Source organism: Chaetodon auriga, chromosome 7 (assembly GCF_051107435.1).
Source record: "Chaetodon auriga isolate fChaAug3 chromosome 7, fChaAug3.hap1, whole genome shotgun sequence".
Taxonomy (NCBI): domain Eukaryota; kingdom Metazoa; phylum Chordata; class Actinopteri; order Chaetodontiformes; family Chaetodontidae; genus Chaetodon; species Chaetodon auriga.
Window position 1 is genome coordinate 13,986,430 of NC_135080.1, and position 24,182 is coordinate 14,010,611.

At 41.8% G+C, this 24,182-nt stretch overlaps 1 protein-coding gene across 1 annotated transcript; it reads right to left on the reverse strand.

The window, feature by feature from the left end:
• Nucleotides 1–6,817: 6,817 nt before the first annotated feature.
• Nucleotides 6,818–24,142, reverse strand: LOC143322850 (HHIP-like protein 1). Its single transcript, XM_076734248.1, has 14 exons — nucleotides 23,063–24,142; nucleotides 17,458–17,722; nucleotides 16,671–16,950; nucleotides 16,437–16,562; nucleotides 16,044–16,187; nucleotides 13,706–13,818; nucleotides 13,233–13,373; nucleotides 12,726–12,800; nucleotides 12,444–12,570; nucleotides 11,963–12,108; nucleotides 11,182–11,263; nucleotides 10,626–10,708; nucleotides 10,135–10,524; nucleotides 6,818–8,200 (listed from the first exon to the last, which is right to left on the reverse strand). The coding sequence occupies exons 1-14, from the start codon at nucleotides 23,354–23,356 to the stop codon at nucleotides 7,452–7,454; spliced, it is 3,015 nt and encodes a 1,004-aa protein (XP_076590363.1). The 5' UTR covers nucleotides 23,357–24,142; the 3' UTR covers nucleotides 6,818–7,451.
• Nucleotides 24,143–24,182: the final 40 nt, after the last annotated feature.

Consider the following 24,182-nt stretch of genomic DNA (forward strand, 5'->3'; position numbering starts at 1 on the left):
TTGCATTTTTAATTTGCCCTTTGGATCCTGCATGTCGTTAGCCTGTCAAACTAGCTGCTAATTAGGCTACATAGATTTATCTTTCTCCGCAGTCTGCTAGCACATACACCAAAAACTGGCAGATCAATACAGACCATACAGAGACCCGAGGCTGCAACAAAACCAATCCCTCTCCTGACACCATCAGTCCAACATTCAACCCCCATTTTTGGCCTGTAAGTCTTGGTCAGAGTCCATTGTGGTAATATACTGTAGTCTAATCAAGAAAGAACTGCCAGCATCTGATGTTTCATCTGTCTTGTCCTGTAAATATAATGAATTCTATCAACATTTGCAATATGAGGCATCTTTTTTTGATGCCAACAGGATTATGACACAAGTGTGTGCTCATGACATGCAAGTGAATTTGGCAGCACAGAGAGGAACTGGCAGTGAGCCTTGTCACTTAACTTCTTTGCCACAAATGTTTTGCGTCTCCTTTTCTTCACTGCGTGTGCGAGAAAGTGTCACAGGCAAGCCTTTATTTCGAGTATCCCACTTTTTAGTCTGAAGTCGACTCCAGTTATTAGATTCCTCTTCATTCTGGACTGTGTTGACAATTGGTTAAAATTACAGAAATTTGGGGCATTATCCTGTTTTATCCATCATGTTACAGCTTTTAATGCATCATGTCACAATGTAAAAATGATGAATAGCCTCATCACTTTCTCATAGTCTCAACAGTCTTAACATGTGTGCAGTTCTGTCAGGAACATTGTGCCGCTGAACATTTCACTGTCCCAAAGTTGGCACCGGAGCCATAAACAGGAAGTGGACCATATCTCATCAATTCTTCCTCCAGTCATTCAAACATGCCTCAGTGTTTAGACAAGTCCTCATTTTGTTGTGTCCCTGGAATTGTTGCTTGCATTATATATTTCTTACACAAAACACCCTGTGAAGAGCAGAGTGAGAGAGGCAGCTGCACTGTAGCACTTATAATGCATTTTGATAGTCCACTGTTTATTGTGTATAACATGTGGTCAAAAAGATTAGTCTTCACAGATGGATAAACTGTCACAGCAATGCCCACTCAATCTCCCTGTCATGTCCCTCAAAGTAAGACGTCCGTCTCTCCAGTCTCTCTTGCAACATTCATCCATTTAGGGACTGAACGCTGGATGCATTTCAGCTGCAAAAACGTCACATTGAGTCAAAATAACAGCACTGTTCATTTCAAAGGCTCCTCCGACTGCGACAGAGAAATACATCTTACATTACTGGCTATCTGTACCTTGCTCTCCGACTGGTTATCTATGGCTGAAATTCTGCTTGAATGCTAATTCCACTATGCTTTTTCTAATCTCATCTGGTGGTTATCCATTATCGGTCTGACTTCGTACCCAAGAGGTTGTGTTTGTACTCCACCTTTCTTGTCTTTCCAACATTTAAGATCTGCCTGAATGCATCACAGTGTATATCAATTCAGCCAAGCACTCACAAAACAGAATCTGAATTTCATGTTCAAATACTCTCTTAAATTGGTACCTGGTCTTCAACGCTTGTTAAACTTACAGTAAGTGTATTTGGCCACTTGGGGGCAGCAGAAACAGGTAGTAAACACAACATTGACATGTCCCATTTTAAGGTGATATGATGAACTCATTAGCAAACAGTTTCCTATTGACATATCTAGCAGTTCTTGAGCAACATTTTGAGTCCTGGTCCTGTTTATTTTGCCAATGTAAGTCTGAATTACATTCATATTAGACAACACCTCACAATTTTTGTCCAATGCCAACATCCAGTGTCAGTACAGGAAGTGGTGTGCCCTTTATGTAGCTATGCAGAAAGTCAAGGTGTGGAGGTCGTACTGGTGGATGGGACCAAAGATTCATGGACTTTAAAGAGTATCAACCTGAAAATCTTGTTTTTGCTGACTTCCAATGGTCGAGCTTCTCACTTTGCTGCAGTGATGTACAGGTGTACTTCAGGACTCCATTACATCACTGCTGGCTGTGGTCAGAGCTGAAAGCACAATAAAATCCTGCTTTTCAGCCTGATATTACTCTTTAACCACAAACTTTGCCAACTCAAGTGTTTTAGTTCCCTAATCTTAACTACAATTAATGTCCCATAACCCCATTCATTCACTGACCAAAAGCACTCTATGGTTGCCATGTGTGGATTTTATAGAAAGTGAGAATTTTGGGTGACTTTGGCATCAGATTTAATGCCAGAAAGAGTGACGTAATGATGATTAAAAGCATAAAATAAATAAATAAGGCCATTTCTGAACTTGTATGTAAGTAAAGATGCTCTTAAGTATGCAGTGGGTGATGTCATGAGGATGTTACTGTTTGTGCCCACATTTTATGATGTTGCCCATCTTTATTGGCCCAGATGTTCCCACATGCGAAGCAGTGAGAAGAAACCGCATGCACAAATGTATGCACTGTACTTATAAGAGAAGGTGAAGGGGAGCAGAATTGATGCAGTGGTTAATCCTACTAAATACTTTAGAGCTGTGGCAACTCTAGTCTATTTTATGTGATGTGAATTTTATGTTGTACATGGAGAGAGAGGCAGACAGACGGAGCAGACAGACAGATTATGAGGAAAATACTGACACAAGCATATCTGGCAGCAGACAGACAAACAGTACACAGAGGCAGGACGGCAGCAGGAACATCCATCTTTTTGCTGCGTCATTACCCTGATCAGACTTTAGTTGCTCCTTTTCCATCATCTTTCTTCTATATTTTCCTTCTCTCTCCCTCTGTCTCTCCCCCCGTTTCTCTTTTCATGGACCCAAACCTGCCTTGGTGAAAAAAAAAAAAAGGAGAGTGATTAAGACAGAAATAAAGCGAGCGCGAGAGAGGGATGGCTAAATTAGGAACAAAAGACAAGAAGACAAGACACTGAGGGGAAGTGTGTGTGTGTGTGTGTGTGTGTGTGTGTGTGTGTGTGTGTGTGTGTGTGTGTGTGTGCATGCGCTCATGCATGCATACCATGTGTGCATCTTTACAAAACCCTTGTGAAACCGCAGGCTACTTTTTTCAGTTGCTGCTTAATTGTCTTGTCCTGTTTAGGATCGTTTGGCACGTCATGAACTTATAGAAGGAGCTAAAACAACATGTATATCAGATTAATTTAGAGAAGAGAAGTTTAATTGTAACACTGAACAGTTTTAATCAAATAATCATATGAAGTAAAGAAATACCTTTGCCTAAAAAGTGTCCATAACCTGCAGTATGAAGCTAATAAAAAGGATCCATAACATTAAACAGAGGAAACAATTAGAATTCCACTTTCTGTTGCTTTCATAGTTTAGTATGTAGCATCAACATCTTTTTCACCACAATGAACCCGTGGTAGAAGTGCTTTACTGTAGATCAATAGGACAGCCTATCCGTTCCTTTTGACTCCGATCCAGTTTAGATTTTCATCGTCTTAATCACACACAGATCCATTAGATACAATTAATGTCACGTTACTAGTCTGCTGGCGAAGATTATCGTCCCTCCTGCCATTTACTGCTCCCTCTCTCTGCCTCTACTCAGTGTCTGTCTCTTTATTTATCTTCTCAGTATGCAATATAGTCAAAGCTGCAATGAGAGGATCCTTCACACACACACACACATACCGTACATGCAGAGTATAAAGCTAAGATCTGTAACAGAGGAATCAGTATCATAACAAAAACATGCTGTACACATGATGTGCACATTTACATGACTGCTAACATAGATGCACATGTGTTTTTTATCACTCTGAATGTGGGTCAACAGCAGACCAGCAGACTGTAAATATGCAGCTGTAATAACTGCACAGGCTTATGGCTCTCTCTTGTGTTGATGTTTGGGACTGCAGGATGTTCTATAAAGACATGTTTTGTGCGTTGTATTTTAGTCACAGATCTGCATACTGTACGCCAGTCAATGAGTGTCAAATGCTCATTTTGGCTACTGAGGTTAAACTGTGGAAATATATGGAAACACATTAATTTGTGGTTGATCAAGAATAGCTTTAATTAGGACTTTACATTATTGATTGCTGCCCTTACACCCCTTTTGAAATGATTGGTGTTGCAAAGAAAAAGTCCCAAACGCTGAAGACTAAATATCTGACAAATCAAAATGTGGGACGCTTTGACCAAACAATTGAAGAAACATGCCTGAATCCTCAGGCTGACTCTGCATGGAAGCCTGCCCTGCTACCAACAATGTGCCTTTGAGCAAGACCTGATCCTCTGCTCCAGTGAAGCCGCTCAGGTGTGAGAGCATGTGTGGATTCAACCCTCTTTACATCTAAAACTCCTTCCCCAGGCTGTCGCTGTTGCTGGGATGTGTTTGCAGTCGCCTTGCTTGGTTGAATAACAAAAACCCTGTGTATGAAATGAGGTCTCCCCTGAGGCTTGAGTTAACGCAGTATAGAACATTGTGAACAGCTGTGGCCAGCTTGCCTAAAGCTCAGTTTTACTGTTAGAATCTGGCCGTTTATATTCAGAGTGGCTTGCTGAAACGTGCACATGGTACAATCAATAAGAATACCGTGGCATGAGCTCATTGATTGAAGGCTGAGAGAAAGTAGAAAAAAGATCTATTTAACTCCTGGCTGCTGCAGAAACTCTCCCATACAGATCACGATCTCCCTATGCATTTATTTCTATATAGTATATTTGTGGTTTAGTGAGTAGTGTTTGTCTTTGTGTTGCCTCTTTTTTCCAGCCATTGAGCAGCAATTCTCTATGTTCTCCTTTGTGATCACTTTGGTCTTATCTTCAGGTCTAACATCTAGATAATAAACTCTTCATGAAGCCGTGATGTTGCACAGTGCAGTTCAGCAGGCGGTGACATGCACCCTTCATGCTGGATTGTTGCCCAACATTAAACGAAGGAGAAGAACACCACTTTGTTCTGCTCATTTTATGGGCCAAGGAATTTTGTTGCACATCTTGTAGCTGAAGTTGTTTCAGTTTTTTTGGGGTAAATAAAACACTCTTTTCGGATATCCACCTGTGACCCCTCATACTCCTCAGCTCGGTCCCTCATAGAGCCTCTCATGAGAGGTTTTGATAATACGTGTTGACCTCTCTTCATCAATACTTGAGATATTGAGAGTGAAGAAGATAGGTAAGCATAACAGTGCAAAGGTTGGTTTGTTGGTGTCTCGTGCCTGATTGTAGCTCTAAAGCAGTTACTTTATTATCTCGCCACTCATATGTGATCACACTTGATACATGACTGCCTCCTTCTGGTCTGGAGGCAGAAGCAAAAATTCTACTAAACTGTATTTATTCAGAGTGCAGGCTGCTGATCGTGTTTATAAGGATAAAATATTTTAATATTCACTGAAAAAAAATTCACTGTCTCTGCTCATTTGCTCTGCTACTTCCTGACCTGCCTGACTGGCTAGAGACAATAACATAAGACTCAGAGCAGAAATGTTTCAGTCAGTTCAGGTCAAACATGCTGCAAGTCAGACGTCTATGCCACACATCCCGTGTATGACAGTATGAATTCACGCTCATAAAACACACACCGACAGACACACATGACGTTCACACATGTGGACAAAGCTTTTCATGCCAACCCCTCTGACTGAGCATAGCGTTGTACTTTATTAAGTTTATCGATGTGTCACGAGCTGTGAAGCATCATAATACATGGGACAAAACAAACATGTTTGTCAGACAGCTACACTGATACATGCATTTACTGCCTACATTTCCTTCTTTTTAAGGTGTGTGTGTGTTGTCAGATTTCACAGTAATGCAGTGTGATATTTTCCTCTAAGAACAGGAAATGTAAGTAAGTGGATTGAATTCAGACTTTGTAAAGTTTATGTGGAGTGGTAATTTTCAAAAAAGATGAAGGTTGAGACAAAATGATATCGCTGCTGTGTCCTCGCTTACATTCAATGGACTTGAAACTTTGCACCTATTATCTTTCCATATGTGTAAGCACCTTCACGCTTCTACCTGTTCATTCAGTCATGTGTTCATACATGAATTTTATACTTTTGTGTTGATGTAAATGCTGCAGATGATGTAAATGGACAAGACGGTACGATAAAGTTCAGTTTGGCCTGTGCATTCACGTCTATGATGATGTAACGTCACAGAAAACGCCACAGTCATATTTGAACACGATCAGATTTTATGGAAAATGCCGTGTTGCTGCCTTCCACCTCCCTGAACTGAGATTCTTTCAGAGCTACAGTACAGGCCGTCTGCACTGGTCTGTTTTCTGTCTGTCTATGCGTTGGAAGCATTGTACATAAGGAGTCAGAGCAGCTTGACCCGCTCACCCCCAAAACAAATTCAGTTTCAGATCACAAGATGTTGTTGAATACTTTAAATGCCTGAAGGGTATCTTCTCCAAAAGAAAGTGTGTTACACAGGCAGAGTGCTTACGTTGTAAGTCTTTTTCATTCTATTCGTGCTCCAGCACACAGCGATGGCTCCATCGCAAGACTGTCTAACCCAGAGAAATGTTTGCTTCTTTCCATCTGGTCACATATTGTTTGTGTGAGCGTGTGTGTGTGTGGTGTGTTGAGTGTCTGGCTAACACATGGTGACTGAAGGCTGGCAATCCAACAGTGCTGATCAGTCATGCTGCTGTGGTTTTAACCTGCTCTTTTCTGTTTGATCACAGTTACAAGGTGAGAAGAAGCTGGATGGAAAAAGCTATCTGCTAAAATCTGCTGCTCTCTTTTTAGAAATCTGTGACAACCGAGGTCGCTATCTCACTCCATATAATGGGAAGGAAGTTTCACAGTGAAACAGCGCTGCGCTCGCTGCCGGAGAAAAATGAGAGTGAATCAATGTGAGGCGGCCAGTTCGTCAGCACATCAGGACACAATGGAGGGAAATGATAGAAAATAACAGGAAAGTCACTTTGCTGTAAAACTTTATTCATATCAGAGGCACTCTGTGCCCTCAAATCTCTCTCCGTAAAACTGGAAACATTTTATTACATTCATCACATCGAATGTCCAGCATTTCCTTCTTAAAATCTTGTAAAATGCGAATTATAAAAAGCTGCTTTAGAAAATAGACCTGCTGAAATTATACAATACAAAAATACAAATATCTTCTCAGAACACAATTGGTTATTTTAGCAGGATACGCTTTTTTTTTTTTTTTTTTACCTAATGGATGTACCGTAAATATGTAAACACAACACACTGCCGGAATTAAAATTTTGCTAAAAATTTGGGTCTGTGTTAATAAAAAAAGACACAAAAAAAAAACACAGAAAATATTTTTTAGTGATGTACATTTTTTGCATTCAACATGTAAAACTGGAAAACTTTAAAAAATACAATTCATGGGAATTTTTGACATCTCCAACAGTTATGCCTAAACATGTGCAGCCTCTACTCACCTTCCTCAATACTCTCACATTCTCTCCTTGCTTCATTCGTCACTCCCTGTATGTGACATACATCACTCCACCCTCTCTGCCCTAACCACAGATCACCCCTACATCTTCCCCATGTGAACAGTTGTGCTTCCCCACCCTGGATCTCTTACACTCCAGCAGCGACCACTCCCCACCCTCGCACTCCACATCATCCAACAGGATCTTGACGCTCTTATCTGCCTCCCCCAGCACAGCCCTCTTCATCACCACCAACGCCGTCGTGAAGCCCAGCTGTCGACACACTACAGTACCTGCTTTGGTGGTGAAAAGGTCATCGCACACTGTCCCCCACTCGCCACGGATGAAGATCTCCACTCTGCCTCGATCTGATAAGCCGTCAGCGCTTACCAGTCGCACTGAGCCGGCCCGCAGCCTTCCTCCTCTCATGCGACTGCGACCTCTACCTTGTCCTCGAGGCCTCTTATATACTTGGTTACCTTCCCCGGCGATTTCCAGCTTCTCTCCAAGCCGCAGCTTCTCCTCCTGTGACTTGAGCAGCGTTGTGTTGATCGATGGTCTCTGCGGCTTGTAGCCTGATGCCGTGGGCTTCTGGCTCCAGTACGGCGGCCGTGGTGTAGTGAGCGCTCCGGGGCGCTCGGGGTAACGTGCAGAAGTCAGAGCCGGCTGGGGTCGCTTCAGGGATGTTGTAGATGGAGAAGGTTGTGGGGCTAAAGGCTGGGAGGTGGTGGGGTAGTGAAGCGGCCTCCCATGTCTCCTGGTTGAAGGTGTGGTGACGATAGGGGATTGAGCAATCCTAGAGAAGGCTGCAGTCATGACGGTTGTGCGATAACCTGAGGGAAAGACAAAATCACCCTCTTTATTTGAACATATGATAACATGATTTCTTTTCTTTAAAGAAGACATTTTTGGGAATTGTGCTTATTCGCTTTTTCGCAGAGAGTTCAGTAAGAAGGTTGATACCACTCACATGCCTCTCGGGTAAATGAGAAGTTACTTTCTGCTAAGCTTAGCCTAGACTGGAAATAGGAGTGATGTGCTAGCCTGGCTCTGTCCAAAGGTAATAAAATCCACATACCAGCTCTCTAATTCAGATTTTATTTGGTGCGGTTTTAACAAATTAAAACTAAAGTGTAAAAGCATGCAGGAAATCACTGCTTCCAGCCATGAAATAGTTTGACCTGTCACCCCCGTAAAGCCACAAATATTTGCTTTTACCCTTTGGTCTTTGTACGAAATAAACAAACAAAATAGAGCATGTTAATTAGTGAGCTTTAGAGGTGCTATAGCTGGATTTTGGTATCTCTGGATGCAGACTAGCAGTTTCCTCCTGTTTCCAGTCTGTATGTTAACTTAAGCTAACTGGCTGCTGGCTCCTGCATTATATTCAGCAGTCTGAGAGTGGTATCGATCTCCTCATCTTCAATCTGTGCAAAAAAGTGAGTAAGTGTATTATTTTACAAAGCTCAGATTTCAAATTCAAGCAATATCGTCCTCGAAGACAGGCAAGGTAAAAACACCAACACAGACACACAAAGATGAATGTCCAAACTGAGGCTGATGCAGAACCATTTATTCAAAATAAATAATGCCAAAATACCTGATTTAAAGTAGTGCAAATACCCAATACATAAATAAGCACCATTTATCCCGCTTTAGACTCTTGAACCAGCCAAAGAATAGCGTGCTAGCAGTTGGGAACGAATGCCACTTCAGCTAAATTCCCCTGCAACCTGAGTTTGACACAAGCCTGTGCAAAAGACTCATCCTCACCATCTTCATCCATTCAGGCAAACCTGTCCTTAATTTGCTTTCAGTCAGTAAGCAGCTGAGACACTGGAAGACTACTGTAATGTATATGTAACTGAAGTTTCTAACGACTTGACTAAGTATTTAATGATGTGCAGTACTAGTTATCTGTTATTTTCTCTCAGATTATGCAATTTATTTGTTGTCTACTTGTCCACTACCATGGAGAGATGTTGCAAATTAAGCGAGAAGATGGATACGTTTTTTGTAAAAAAGGAAAAAAAAAAAAGAAAAAGAAAAATCCCTCAAAAATTACCTGTTGGGTGCATATTGATTTAATGTGTCTCAAGTGGTAAATGTACTATTACACGACACCCCATTAAAATTGTCTATTTTAATGCACAATTTGATTATATTTTAAAACAATAAAAAATGATCATGACTTCAGTTATTTTAATGGATGGCAAAACTGAAAAAAGGAAAGAGAATAATTTAAAATAAATATAGTGCTATCTCTTTCATCAGTTTAGCCAACTGGCTGTTTTGTTGTAATTTACTGATTAATCGGTTAAAAAAAGAAAAAGTAAATTAACTTAGACTTAGCTGCCAAATGATTTAAATTAATTAATCTTTGTATGCTTTTATTTACATTATAATCATTTAGAATTTTGAGTCATTAAACAGCATGTAGCCAGCATTTGTAGGAACTAAGACGTTATAGTTTTAGCACAGAGCTAAGTTAAATGAATCAACACAGGAAAGTATTTTAAACTTGACTTAGCTATTAGCGATAACTTAAGCTATTAGCATGTTAACATGTAAAGCAACAATAGCGCGCAGAAGAAGGTAAAACCTGGCTTGGTGCTGGTGGCTTCTCCTCGCACCAAGGTGTGCCCTGGTCTACCGGTGGGCTTAATGTTAGTCCTAATGGTCGACTTAGTGGTTGTGTGAATGGAGGAACTAGTGGTTGGGTAATCAGTGGAACTAGTTTGGTAAACACGTGCACCAGTAGGCCTACCAGTGAGTGTGGTTGTGGCGGGTGTTGTTGCCATCAGGACAGTTGTTGGTACGGTTGTTGGTTTTATTGTTGTTGCTGAGGTTGTTTGTGTAGTTGTTGCTTTTATAGGTGTTGTTGTTGGTGGTGGTGTTTTTCTCGTTGTTTTTCTTGTTGTCTGTAATGTTGTTTTTCTTGTTGTTGTCGTTGTTGGTGGTGGTGGTGTTGTTTTTCTTGTTGTTGCTGTCGTTGGTGGTGGCAGTGTTGCTTTTCTTATTGTTTTTCTTGTTGGCATCGGTGGTTTTATTATTATTATGGGTTTTCTCCTTGGTGGTGTTTTTGTGGTGGTTGTAGTTTTTCTCGTGGTTGTCGTGGGTACAGGGGTCGTGGTTGGTTTCTTGTTGATCACGAACTCTGCAAACAAGAAAATGAAGAAATAAAGACAGAAAAACACAGACAAACTGAATGAAAAGAAAGTATTGAGGAATTGCTGTAGGGGGAGAAAGAAAGATCACCTTCTTTAGGATGGAAGTGAATCAGTTTGCCCTTTATCTTCACAGGTGAAGGCTTGGCGGTGCATTTTCCGGGCGACGCTCGCCTGCATGGTCGGGAGCAAAGAAATTAGCACACACACAAAATATGACATGCTTTTTTCGGCTCTGTAGCTTTTTTAAACACTTTCTAACTAATTGTAGTTTATTCTAAGAGCAGCAATTCCCCTTTAGAGATCAAAGATTACAAATCACTTTAACAACTTAATTCAAGGATGTTTGTTGAGTTCATGTGCTTATATAAAAAATCTATATCAGCAAAATCAGGAGGATATTCCATTCATGGGTTTGGACATGTGCCTTGTCAAGAAATCTCAGTTTCCTTATCATCATCATGGGATGAGACTGGCTGGTCTACTTGAGTCATTAGTATGTAATAATTTGTTTATATGAGTTCTACATAATCCACAATGGCCAGAGTTTCCATTATTTTGGACCATCGTAGCCCAATCATAGTCCAGCCCGAACCACACACCCCTGTGGGCATCATGACAGTGTATTTGTTGCTAATTTCATCCACCTGGAAGGGTCCACTATCTTATAGATGACTCCTGCCCTGGCCGTGGCACTCGGGGCTCCTGTGGCTAAGAAATACAGTTCACCTAGAACAGATGGACAGAGGAAAAAGACAGAGCGAGTGAGGCACACAGAGCTGAAAAACACCAAGAGAAAGACTCATTGTCAAAACAGAGAGAAGAAGTTTGGCAAGAAAGAAAGTCAGGGACGATGAACAGCAGGGAGACAGGAAGTAAGAGGGAGGGGGGAGATATTTACAGTGAGTGTGGACGGGGGAGAGAGCAAAACAGGGCAAACGGAGAGGGGAGAAAGAGGAGAGAGGGCACATAACAAGTTACAAAATGTGTGTACAGAGAAGGGGATTTGGACTTTGCTTGAACTTTTCAACTTGAATCTCCTCAGAAGCACTTTGGGAGAGAGGGAAGATATTATTTAAGACCGGCAGCATGTGTGCAGGGAGTAGCAGTCTCTTTAATTCAAACCATTTTATAGTCGAGTCTAACCGTCCACAGGGTCCTCTTAACTCCTCAGTCTAGTATTAATGCAATCTTGTCAAATATTAATAATTCTACAAGTTGAAAAAACCTTTTAACCATATCACTTAACATTACATAATCCTCATTTTAAACAACAAACTGTGCCACACCTCACTGACCTCATTCACTTTGACTTTTCATTATACGAAATATGTGCAGGTTATAATGACTTTTTTTTTTTTGTATGTATTTTGTATGTCAGCTCCTCTCTTACACACACGCGCATGCACACACACACCCCATTATTACCTGCTTCATCCTCAGCAAAAGAGATAATGTATTTATAGTAACTGTTGATGAGTTTGGGGAATCTGCAGGTCTGGTCTGTCCCCATGCAGATCTCGTTGTACTGCCATTCACCTGTGGTGAAGTTCTCCCTCAGAGACATCAGACGCCTGAAGAGAAACAGCACAACAGCACATAAACACAGAGATACACACATCTATCCTAATAAATACTGTCATGTACAGGCACCTTTACTGTAAATATGAAAGCCTGTGCACGATAAGAGCAACTTATTGCACGCCGTCTTCAAACTGTTTGTGTTTCTCTCGCTACACTTACTGCCATACTTGATGTTGTAGTATTGAAGAGAAGGTTTAGCTAAAAATCCACCATCAAAGGACGAAGATAGATCTGTGATTAGGATGCATATTGCGATAATCTTGCAACTGGTCAATGAGTCTCTGCAGAGATGGGCAGGACTTTTAGAATAAACCAGATCACATACCCACTCATGAAATCCCCAAAGATGTAGAGTCCATTGAGGTTGGGCATCTGACAGCCTCGGTAGATGTATCCTCCTGTCACCGACTTGCCCAACTTGTGGGGGTAGGCAAAGATAGGCAAGATGTCATCTAGACACACAACAACACATCAGTTAAGAGGCAGCCTTTAACATAAATATTACATGTGCACTAACAGTACTCAGTAGTGTAGATTGTGAAATATGAACATCAAAACGCTCTGTTTTCCTTTATGGACTCTGGAAAGTGAGTGAAAGCGGCCTCACCTAGCGAGGAGTTTTGGCAGAGTTTACGATCGTAGCAGCTGAAGCCTTCTTTGGCCCTCCATCCATAGTTGCCTCCTTAAATATGTGTTGACAAAGTTAGTGCAACTTCCAAGGGAAAGAGCTATTGTACCAGTCTTTCTAACAGTTCCATAAAGCAGTAGATATACTGTGAAAAAACTAAAAGAAGTATCATTTGGCTGGAGGGAGAATTGTGGTTTATCTTCCACCAGCTGGAGTTGGACGTTGTTCGTGTATTCATGCCATTTTTTGGATTTCGACACAACCTGATCCCATTCACTTCAGTTGTTAGGGAGAGGACCAAGATTAACCTGTGGTGTCCGACTCAGTCTGTGCAGAGAACAGCTTCGCAGTATGTGACATGGTGATGAGTCGACAATGACAATCAACTCACGCAAGAGTGAGCAATTTCTTTGGGAGTGACTCACTGTGATAACTAATGCAGGGGTAGTCATGCTGAAACATAATGACTGTATCTCTCCAAGGTACCTTTAACAATGAGGTCCACCTCTTCATATTTGTTCTGGCCTACGTCGCCACAAAACATCCTGCCCCTGCCTCGGCCCGTGACGGGGTCACCACGGTCGATGGAGCAACGCCACATGTTGCGAACTCCATAAGCATAAATCTCTGTGAAGAAAGACAGACATTTACACACTGACATAAATAGCGCACATCCCTTTTGACGGCACGTTCAGAAACCGAAGGCAGATATTTCTGGACTGAGTGGCGATTTGGCGTTCACTGTGGCCTCAAGACGTGTTTCAAAATGTCAGTGATCAGTAAGACGTTTGCTTTCACTTGCTGACTCATGGTTTCCTCAGTAAGAGGAGACAGTCCCACTGCAGTCACACATCACGAGACGCTCAAATAAACGGTAGATTCATATTGACAATGTTCAATTTAAAAGTCATCAAATTATCTGATTCCACTCATATGTAGAATATTTTGGGGGGATTTACCGGGTCGTGCTTCCTTCTCCCACACGAACGGGTTGTCTGAGGGGATGCTGTACGGGGCGCCATCGTCATTGTTCTCCACATCAACGCGCAGCGCTTTGCCGAGGAGCGTTGACCTGTCCAACACAGCAGGTGTTGTCTTTATCTCTGCAACTCTTATTATTCAACCTCGCACCTTAAATCACCTGCAAGTTTTCATCTTGCTGTCTGTCCATCTGAGCTGAAGCTCCAAAAGTTTGTCCCCTTTTCTCACTCGCCATTTCTCCATCTTTTTTTCCAGCCCTAATAGTACTCCTCTCATTCACTTGGCACCTCTCTCCTCCCTCTGCCCCAATCACTCTCTCCTTATACCCCTTTTCCACTCTTTCTAATCCCACTTTTCACTCTCTCTCCTTCACTTTCTCTCTCTTTCCCCCTCCACATACCAATGTGTGGCGGCCCGCAATGTGTAGTGTCAATATTAGACTTGGCAGGGTGTAGCCTCCCTCACTCCCAGGACGGCTAATACAGCATGTCAACAAAAGCCCTCAGAAACAGCTAAGGAGCTAAACTCTTAGGAAAGGTGTCAGAATCCCAGATAAACCTCGCTAAATGTTTGGTAAACGATTCATTAACCTGCTGCTGATACTTAAAATGAACGTTTTGACCAGAGACTTTCCACCATTCTGTTCTGATTTTGAACTGTTTTTCGAGACTAACGATACCATTAATAATCAAGTTTACCTTTAGCTTCTTTATGAACCTCAAATATAAGACGGCTATTTTCATTTTAGCATGAAGCTGCATTATCAATTTAATTTAATTTTAATTTAATTTCAAGCTTTTATCGTGGTCAGGGCTCGTTTTGGTCCATAACTGATGTCCAAGTTTTGGTCAGCTCCACAATTTACACTATTGAGTGCGCCATTCTTGGAGTATTGTTGAGTTTATATTAAGTGCAATGTGTGCAAATGAGCAGTAATTTACACTTCCTACCTTTTTGTCCTTTGGCTGTAACTGACATTTAAGTCACTTTGTGTTTTTTATCAAATGAGAATGAAAAACGACAGATGTAGTTTCCAGCCGAATGACGCCCACTCATAATAACATCTGCATATACGTGTGCAACGCTCCAACATCGCGCTTTCATGTAAACATACAGCCTCAAACACACATCGCCTTAAGGTACAGTTAACCTATCTATTGAATGAATCGAATTATAATGGAAAGGCCACATGGTTTGAGAGGTGAGTAATGTTTACCAACATGGTAAAAGGCAAATAATGCCCTGCAGTCCCTTTAAATGATGCAACAACTCCCACCAAACACTGATGTGGCTTATTCTTCACGCTTCTCCTGCAACAGTCTTTGGTGCTGCACTTAAATTCAGCCCGGTTAATGCAATCAATAGTCCCTTCCACAAATGTTCAACACTCCTCATAACTGAGATCTTCTCAGTGAACCTCAGTGTATGTACAGTAAATTCATCACTGCAATCTTAATTTAAGAGAGAGCTCTAGAGGTCCAGGCATGTATCAAGGATATATGATCATTTGTGTGCACACATGATTAATTTCTACCCTTAAAATGATCATTTACATTATATGAGCAGGTTTGCAGCTCAGGAAGATCCTCAGTTTATGTGCATTTTCTTAAGTGGAAAATAGCCTTTGGAAAGCTATCATTTCTTGTTGCCACTCAGCAACTCGAGAGTCTGCAGAGTTTTGAGGATTATCTTCTCCGTAATTTGGATCCTTTTCATTAGACTTAATTTAACTGGAATTTAATTTTAATGGGAACTCATTTTGGCAGACCTGGCTGGCTCTAACTCGACTTCATGCTTACGTAGCCAACCTTTCAACAATGTCAAGGTGCTTGTTAATATCTCCCATGATGAGCACCTTTCTCTTTTGAAATTTTAACGACCTCTTTGAACGATCCAAAGATGTGTTTATCTTATTTTGCCATTTCATTTTAAATTACATATGAGGCTGAAGCTTTGCTAGGAAAGGGATTTTTAAAAACAATTACAAGCCAAACTTTTCCCACACTCATTAGATGTTCTGCTTATTTTTCAAGCTGGCTGCATGATGAGAGTTCATTTGCAGTTGATTTGTTTTTTTCATGGAGGGGGAAAAAGGGATAAAGGGAATCTCAGTCAAACTGGTTTTGGGATGTTTCAATAAGATTTTTTATTGTGTAGTCACAGTAATATCAAAGTGGTGTTTATTTATTCGTTTTAAGAATGGCTTTGCAAATGATCTCTTGAGGAATTTAATATGAATTGACAGGAAATACTGAAGTCAACACGATGACACTGCCCCCTCGAACAATAACCTCGACTTTATTAAATTATACTTACTTGTTCTGCGAGTTGCCAAACTTTCCAAACGGGTCGCCAGCTCGGCCCCCGTCACCAATGAAGATGTACAGATACCCGTCATGGCCAAATAAAAGCTGTCCTCCATTGTGATTGGATGCTGGCTCGACCACCTCAAGGATGGTTCTGAACCAAAACACAACAGCTGCATGACTTCACACGTCAAACATTTGTGCATGTATAGAAGTGTGTTACACCCACATGCACAGTCATACAAAACATGCGAATGCTCGTTTACTGACATACAAGTACTAATACCAGAACTTACAATAAGTCCATTACAAGTAAACATCTAGTACTAGCAGCATGAATATAAAACAATAAATCTCAGTCTATTTGTTTCCATTTGTGTTTGTCTGACTGTGAAGTCCTCACCTCTCTGAGGAGTGGTCAAGCTGGTTGTCGTCATGTGTTAGCAGTGTGAACTCGCTGATTCGTATCCTCTCTTGCTTCTTGACAGACACAGAGTAGTACACGTAGGCTTTTCTGACCATGGTGAACCTGTGCACAGAGAAGAAGCAGAAAAAGTCGTACTTGATGCAAAAGATTACTGTTGATACAACACAACCCTCGCTGATAACTGGTGCTGGTATTATGAGAAGTATGAACCTCGGGTGTAGGGCTATGCAGAGGAATCCCCTCTCGTCTCCAGCCCATGGCGATGTGAGCACAGCCTGGGTGAGGTTGAGGAAAGGACGATCGATCCTGGAGCCGTTGGCCAGATACACCCACACATAACCCAGCTGCTCCGCCACAAAGAATCGATGAGTTCCATCATCTGCGTGGATCATGGCCACCGGGTTACGGAGCCCGTTGGCAACCTCCTGCAAACATAACTCCAGACATCCTTTGGGGTCCTCACGCACAAACCCGAGGTTAGCATTTAGCTCTGGGCACAGAGAGAAAGGAAACCAGCAGTTAAAGCGAAATGGATTATAATGAGCTCACAGAAGCAGAGAGTTGATTGATTAGTGCAGCTTCAGTCCTTCTGGTTAGCATTAAAAATCTGTCTTCAGAAAATACAGCATGCTACTGCCAGAATCTGGACCAAAACAATTTTCTAACCATGCTCTCTTTGCTGCGAAGGGCATACCATAGAGACTTGTATTAGCACTCAGCTAACCTTATGTGCAGACTAAGGAGTGTCAGTGTCTGCGCATAAATCATAATTAGACCTTCTTGTTAGCACAAGTTCAGCTTTTTACTGTTGGGAATTTAGTTTATGTCCTGTTTTCTCAGCTTATGATGGCCTGTTTGTTCAAGCTGGATGTTTATATAAGTAGGAACAATCACATAAGTTTATCTTTTGAGCTTTTCTTCAACTAAACTTCATCCGACACATTTTGAGTGTTCACTGGTGTGTGTGTGTGTGTGTGTGTGTGTGCATGCACCATACCTGCATTTGTGAGTACATTAGGATAGCAGTACTGTTTGTCCTTCAGCTCCAGGAAGTCACAGAACTTTCTGCGATCTTCTTCTATCGTTGAAGTCAGGTTTGCAAACTGCTGCGGGCTCCCCAAGTCCTCCAGGAGGAGACTGAGTGTGTACCGACACTGGTGCCAGTAGTCGTAGCAGTAATCCCCGCACAGTCCGGGCAGCACTCGCATAGGTGTGTTGGCATCTTCAGCATCATACAGGTGGGCGGCGTATGGAGAGCACTCCTGTGAAGATGAGAGAGAGATGATTTAACAACTAAAAATTAGAAAACTTAATTATGAATTCAACATTATTTATCAGATCTGTGTCATGTGTCTATCTTATGTCACATTCATGTTCTCTTAGCTCTCAATGTATATCTCAGAGGTGGATCACAAGAAGTTTTGGATTTGTGTACATTTTTCCACCGCAGCTCCTCACCACCTCACTATGGCTGGTCAGGCCTGGGTTATATACAGGCTGTCTGAGTGCAGCCTGGTATAAATGGATCCCAGGAAGGTCCAGTCAGTTATTAAGTCACAACCACACTGTCCACACCCAGAATGGTGAGCAGCAGGGACAGGGAGTCACGACACCCAAACCATCATGTGGTCGACTGCTGTTCTTTTACTCAGTTCCAGATCAGCCCAACAGATCATCACCAGGAACCAGAGCCCAGAGCACAAAAAAAAATCACTTATTCACTCATAAAATGTTTGGCAGGAGACAAATATGATGCAAGGCTTAAGTGCAGTTAGTGGGAGCTTTGTGTATGTGGGAGCAGTAATGACTGTAAAAGTTAGACTTTAATCTATTGTAGATTAGAGAGACATGCATTTCATCTGTAGTGGATAATTGTTGAGATGAGTACAACTTCCCAAATAACATTTTTGGTATTTAGGCAAAAGTAACCATGGGCAAAAGGTTTAAATAATTTAGCACACATCAGAAGAATTTGGTAGTTGCAGGCCTTGAAGTCAAATGCGCTGTTGTCTCTTATTTTCCAAGGGCAGATAAAAGTGTCTGCTGCACTGTGTCACACCCTCACACTTCACCTCTGAGCAAATGGAGATAACTGCGATTGCTCTGAACAACCTCTTAAGTGGCAGAGTTAGTCTCAAAAGCACTTTGAGAATGTTACTGTGGGCAAAAGTTGGATTCCTTGTGTTATTTTAATGCTGTCACCTGTCGTAATGGCAACATGACTGTGAGTTACATCATCTAATTGCACGTTAATAATTTACTCTAAATATAACAAAGATGTCATTTCAACTGAGTGATCTGCTGGAAGAAAACACTCACTGGTAAAAAGGCAAAAACACACAGAGGAAACAGAGAGTGCACAAACAAACAGGAAACTCGTAACTTTATTTGTACACGTACACAGTCAGACTCTGTGTTTAACGCTGCTCGTGTGTGTATGTGCTTGTACCTGCATCGGCTGCTGATGAATAATTTCGGCTTTTATTTCTTTGTGCATGTCACGCTCAAAAATGCCCATTAACTATGACGCATTATCAATTATGAATATAATACAGAGATGGGAAAGAAAGAAAGTTTTGTTGTCTGCGGGTCTGAGTGTGTTCATGCAGGTGCTGCTACAAGTATTCGTGTTGGTTTATGTGTTAATTTATTTGTCTGTGTGCCTCCAACACATGTTCCCGAGGTTTAACACTTCTGGGTTTCCTCACATGTGCAGGTGAAGTTCCAAACATGCCCGTGTACACACCCATGGTGGGGCTAATCATTTATAATGGCCTCATACTGAATACAAGAGCATAATATACTGAATAACAGATAAAATTACTTGGTTAGGAATTTAATTCTCTAGCTTCACTCAGCTTCAGCTGCTGATCTTCCTCAGTGGATCTCCTAAAATGAACCAAAGCTAAAAATAATAATAAAGGAATCATCATTGACCAAAAAAGAGAATGAGACGCTAACTGTGACAGGGAAGCTTTGTTGAAAGTGCATTTCTGGGCAGAAATCAGAGCCTTCCTGGGAAACAGCTCTTAGAGGGCAAAATAAAAGCTGTGTTCGGTCTGAGCTACTGGTTCTGGGACGGAAGCAGCAAACTGGGATGTGGAGCAGATGGAGGCTGGAGTGACTAAATTATGTTGTATTTAAAGCCAAAGTCATTCAGATGTTTCAGATGAAGGTGTCTGTTTGTGTTTATTATTCAGGAAAGGGGAATGAAAAGGTGAAAGGTACATTAAAAAAGGTACAGCAAAGAGTATTTTACAGTGTCTTTACTTTACTTTGACCCACTGAAATTAAAAACCAGCCTTTGTTCTGAGACAGTCTTATTTTGGCTCCCACTATCATAGGGTAGGATAAATGCATGTAACTACTAACAGCTGTTGCCTAACAATGCAGCCACTTCAAACTACTATAATTTGGTGTTTACCCTGTACAGTTTAGAATAGACTGAAATTCAAACTTGAGCAGAAAAATAAAAGCCTTTTCTCAGCTGTGCATCTTCCTGGCTCCCCATACTGCACTCAAATGTCCACATGGTGGTGTTTTATTATGTTTAAGAGAGAGGCGAGTCATGGCAAACAGATGGCTGGTAAATGTGTGAAGCCGGACTTGGACTGGACCCCCGGAGAGAGAGCAGGCTAAAAAAGGCTGATATGAAGAGAAAGGGCATGGAGAGAGGTAATGGTGCCTCAACTTTTCCAACCCGATCCAGCTGGAGAACATCATAGCTGCAGGCAGTTACTGGATGTGGATGCTATAAGCCCCAGAACTTATGATTGTGGTCGGAGAATGAGAAGGAGAAAACAGCAAAGTGTGTGTGAGATTTGTTGTGGTATGGTGCATTCATGTGCTGTTCGGAAACTTGAACATCCTTATCTTTCTGCTGCTTCGAGAGCAAGCTACACCGGCCGCCTTTTTAAACTGGGAGAACAGTCTAAATGATGCAGAAACACTGGCCAAAAGTGCTTATTAAAAATGCAACGGGGGAAACATTTATTTCAGTGTTCTGTTGTTCTGTTAAGTGCTCAGTAAATGTTTTGTTTGTTTGTTTGTTTTTTGTTAAAATGTGAAAAGGAGAGAAAGGCTGTGCAGTTATAACACACATGCACACACACATTATTCTAATGAGGGTCCCTTAAATCTTCATGTGTCTCTCTTTATGGAGTTCGTTGATTGTTTAGCTATTTCACCCACGCTTCATTATATCTTTATCTATTTTCACTCCTTCTCTCTCTCTGCACCTCTCTCTCTTGCAGGAACTTGATATATCCTGTACCCCCGGCCAGAGCAGGAAATGGTTGTTTGTTTGGTCAGTTAAGCTCGGGTTTGATGACAATCTCCCTTCTGTCTCCCTGACACACACACTTACTCGTTTTCCTTTCTGCCAGTCTGTCTTTCTCCATCTGTCTGTCCCTCTCTTCACTGTCTCACTGATATCAGTGTCAGGAAGCTCCTGCAGTGCAGCTGGAACTGAGGGTCTCAGTGTGGTTTACCCAGCATAAGTACCCTGACAGCAGCGGGGTGAGTTGACCACCTCCAGGGCATCTTCTACCTCAAACCATCAAGCAGGGAGCTGACTGCAGAGCTGGTCGTCTTCAGTGACTCCAAAGAAGATTAAAAAAAATACCAAAATCTAAACAGAAATATTAATAACTCAATATATATATATATGTATACATGTATATATAAAGTTTTAAGCCAAAATAGTTTTGTTTATTTTTGCGCTCATTTAAGAAATGAACAAACTGCAAAATAGCAGTTTCATTTAAAGAGTTTCTCTAAAAGAGCCTGTTCACTAAAAATAGGTCTGCACATAGTGTTAAAAAAAAAAACCCTCTCTAAGCTTTACATATTGTTCTGAACTATATAGTCCACAGGCTAGACCAACGCTCGGTACGTGTGCTGCAGCGCTGTCATTACCCACACACAGCCTGCACTGCTTGGAAAGAACCACAGTGGGCTGTAATTACCACAGTGATAGAGGCCTATATTTTAGCAGTCAGATGATTTGTCACCATCTTAACATAGTGTATAACATATTAAACTGCCAGGAAGACAGTTTCTTCCCCTCTTTTGGCGTTGATAGCACAGATGAGAGTGTTATAGGAGGGACAGCCTGCAGCCCGGTTGTTTCGGCTTCTGCAGAATGAAGATTTTATCAGAAGTTTTTTCAGCCAGGTTGAATGTGTGCTACACCTACTGCTCGTTTTGCACTCACGATCTGCACGTAGTTAGTGTCTGAGCTGCAAAGTCAGCGGCTAATTATGTAATCGGCGTGTGGGACTGGCTTAAAGGCTCATTCTGCCAGTAAGGAAGAGGTGGGAGCTCGGGGCTGGGATCTAAGTTTAGTCAGCTCAGAAAAGAAACCAAAATGCAGTGATACTGAAATAGAAATGCTCATTAGATGAAATAACATTCCCAAACATTAGCAGAGACTATAGTCGCACTCAGAGGAAATTGCACTATTTGTGATGTGGATTCATTGCTCAGTTTTGTGTTACTCACTCACCTCAAGTCTTTGCGATTTCAACTCCAATTCTTGTGGTGATTCAAAACCTTTTAAGTGTTCTTTGCGGGATTAGCAAAAAGGAAAATGTATCTTAAATGTGGTCTTAGATTGTGCTGCAATCTTTTCTCATGCAGTCATTCTTCTTCAGGGTCTGGAGTCCAGCTAACTCAGCCTGTGTCTCATGTGAGTCAAGATGCTAGACAAAGTGCTAGACAAAGAAAGTTTTCCAGGAAACTGGAAGGGGTGAAGCATAGTTTGGTGTCTGGATTACATGCGAACACACAAGCCAAGTCATCGTTTGACCATTTCAAGTCAATAATTTGGTGTGCTGGGACATTTTGTCATGTCAGACAAAGTTATTGCTGAAAGGATTTATGACCGTCAAATGGTCACTTCATGCTCTTTATCCCAAAACAGAGTTGGAAATCTTCCTTTACTGCACTCCATTATTTGGCTTGTTTAGTTTCACACCGCCCAATTACAAGCTAACCCATCAAGAGCGCATGAACACCAGTTAAGGCTGCGGTTTAGCTCTCCGAGTATGAGTAAGGGCTGTTGTCAACATCCCCATGTGGCCATTAAACCACATGTTGCTGATTGCTGTACTTTGTTGAGATTAGGGTCTCCACAGCTTCCTTTGGAGTAAGACGGTGTTTTCAGATGGGCTTGGTGCTGTTATTGGTGTCCACTAGAATATGAATAACATCATTATTACCTGACAAAACAAACCTGAGAAATAAAATGCTCTTGATTTGTACTCAAAACAGCACACTGTGCTCATCTTAAAGACGTCTCCAAAACCATGTTTCTGAGTTAGGACTGCAAACATCCGCATTGGGACAAATTTACACCTTGCATAAGAGACACAGTTAGGTCCGCAAAGTCTGGGACTGTACAGTCTGCCTGTGTAACTGTCTCATATTTCTTTATTTTTGTAAGTGACAAGTGTTCCTGTGCAATGGTATAGTGTCAGACTACTGTTTTGCTTTAGAAAATGATGGAGAGTCACATAATCAAATGCAGTTCAAAACAAATATTTAACATCTGGATGCTCCGGAAGATGAGAGCTTGTCCAGTTATAAACTGTTTCTCTTACCTGGCACAGGATGCTGCGTATGTACTTGCCACAGGTTACATAACCTGAATGGTCAAAGTTGCCCATGATGGTGTAAAACCGCATCGATATCTCTTCATCCTTTTCCAGATCACAGCATCCAAACTTGGAATACTCCTTACAGAAGACCAATGGCTGCTGGGGCTGAAACGGAGGTTTGTAGTCCAAACACTGGGGGTGACAGCACCCCCGCCAGGCCTGGAGGAGCGACAGCAGGACGAGGAGAAGGAGTTGAGGGAGGAAGGCGTGCTGCATATTCCAGGTCTGTGGGCTCATGGTGTGGAAGATGCTGTCTTTCAGTTCAGGATAGTGTGGCTCTCGACCCAATAGATCAAAGCAGCTTGTTTGTGATATTTCACTATGTGTGAGAAGACTTTTTGTAAGACAGTGTACTTGTTACATCTCCACCAGCAGCTGTCAAGCACAGAGGTGAGACTCAAAGTTAGCTTCTCTGAAAAGATTTGGAGCGCTGGATGTCCTCATTTGATGTCCTGGTTTCTGCAGTTTCAGGCAATCGTGTGTATATGTGTGTTAGTATCAAACACACTGACCTAGTATCACACCTGCGTTCAAGTTGGCCAGAGACCTACAAAGCATGCAGAATTGCTCTGTGTGTAAATACGGTCAAGTGAGGTCAAGCTGAGGCTGATCCAGTGGATTCTTTTGATGGTGGGATGTCCAGGTGGCGTGTGGAGCTGCCACCTCCAACGTCCCAAAGTCCTGTTGATGTGGACAGATTCAGTCCCACTCAGTTTATAGAGTATCTGCAAAAATGTCTTTGGATCACATCAGAAATTCTTGAAAGAGAGAGAGTTTCCAAATCTTCCAGTTATTGAAGCACAGCGTCCATCACATGAAAATCTCTCAAAAATAAGCTCTTGTCTGGACGCCGGTCACATTGCTAAGAAATAATCCGGCTTCTTAGAAAAAGGGACGAAATTCAAAAAGCAAGTTGCACCTTCGGCCAAAGTTTCTGCAAAATATTTACTTCCAGCTCTGAGTCACTTGGAGAGTCTCGCTGTGTTTGCTCTGGACATGTGCTCATGTGCTGCAGCGGACAGAAGCCATACATCCAGACAGCAGCAGAGAGTGGGAGAGAGAG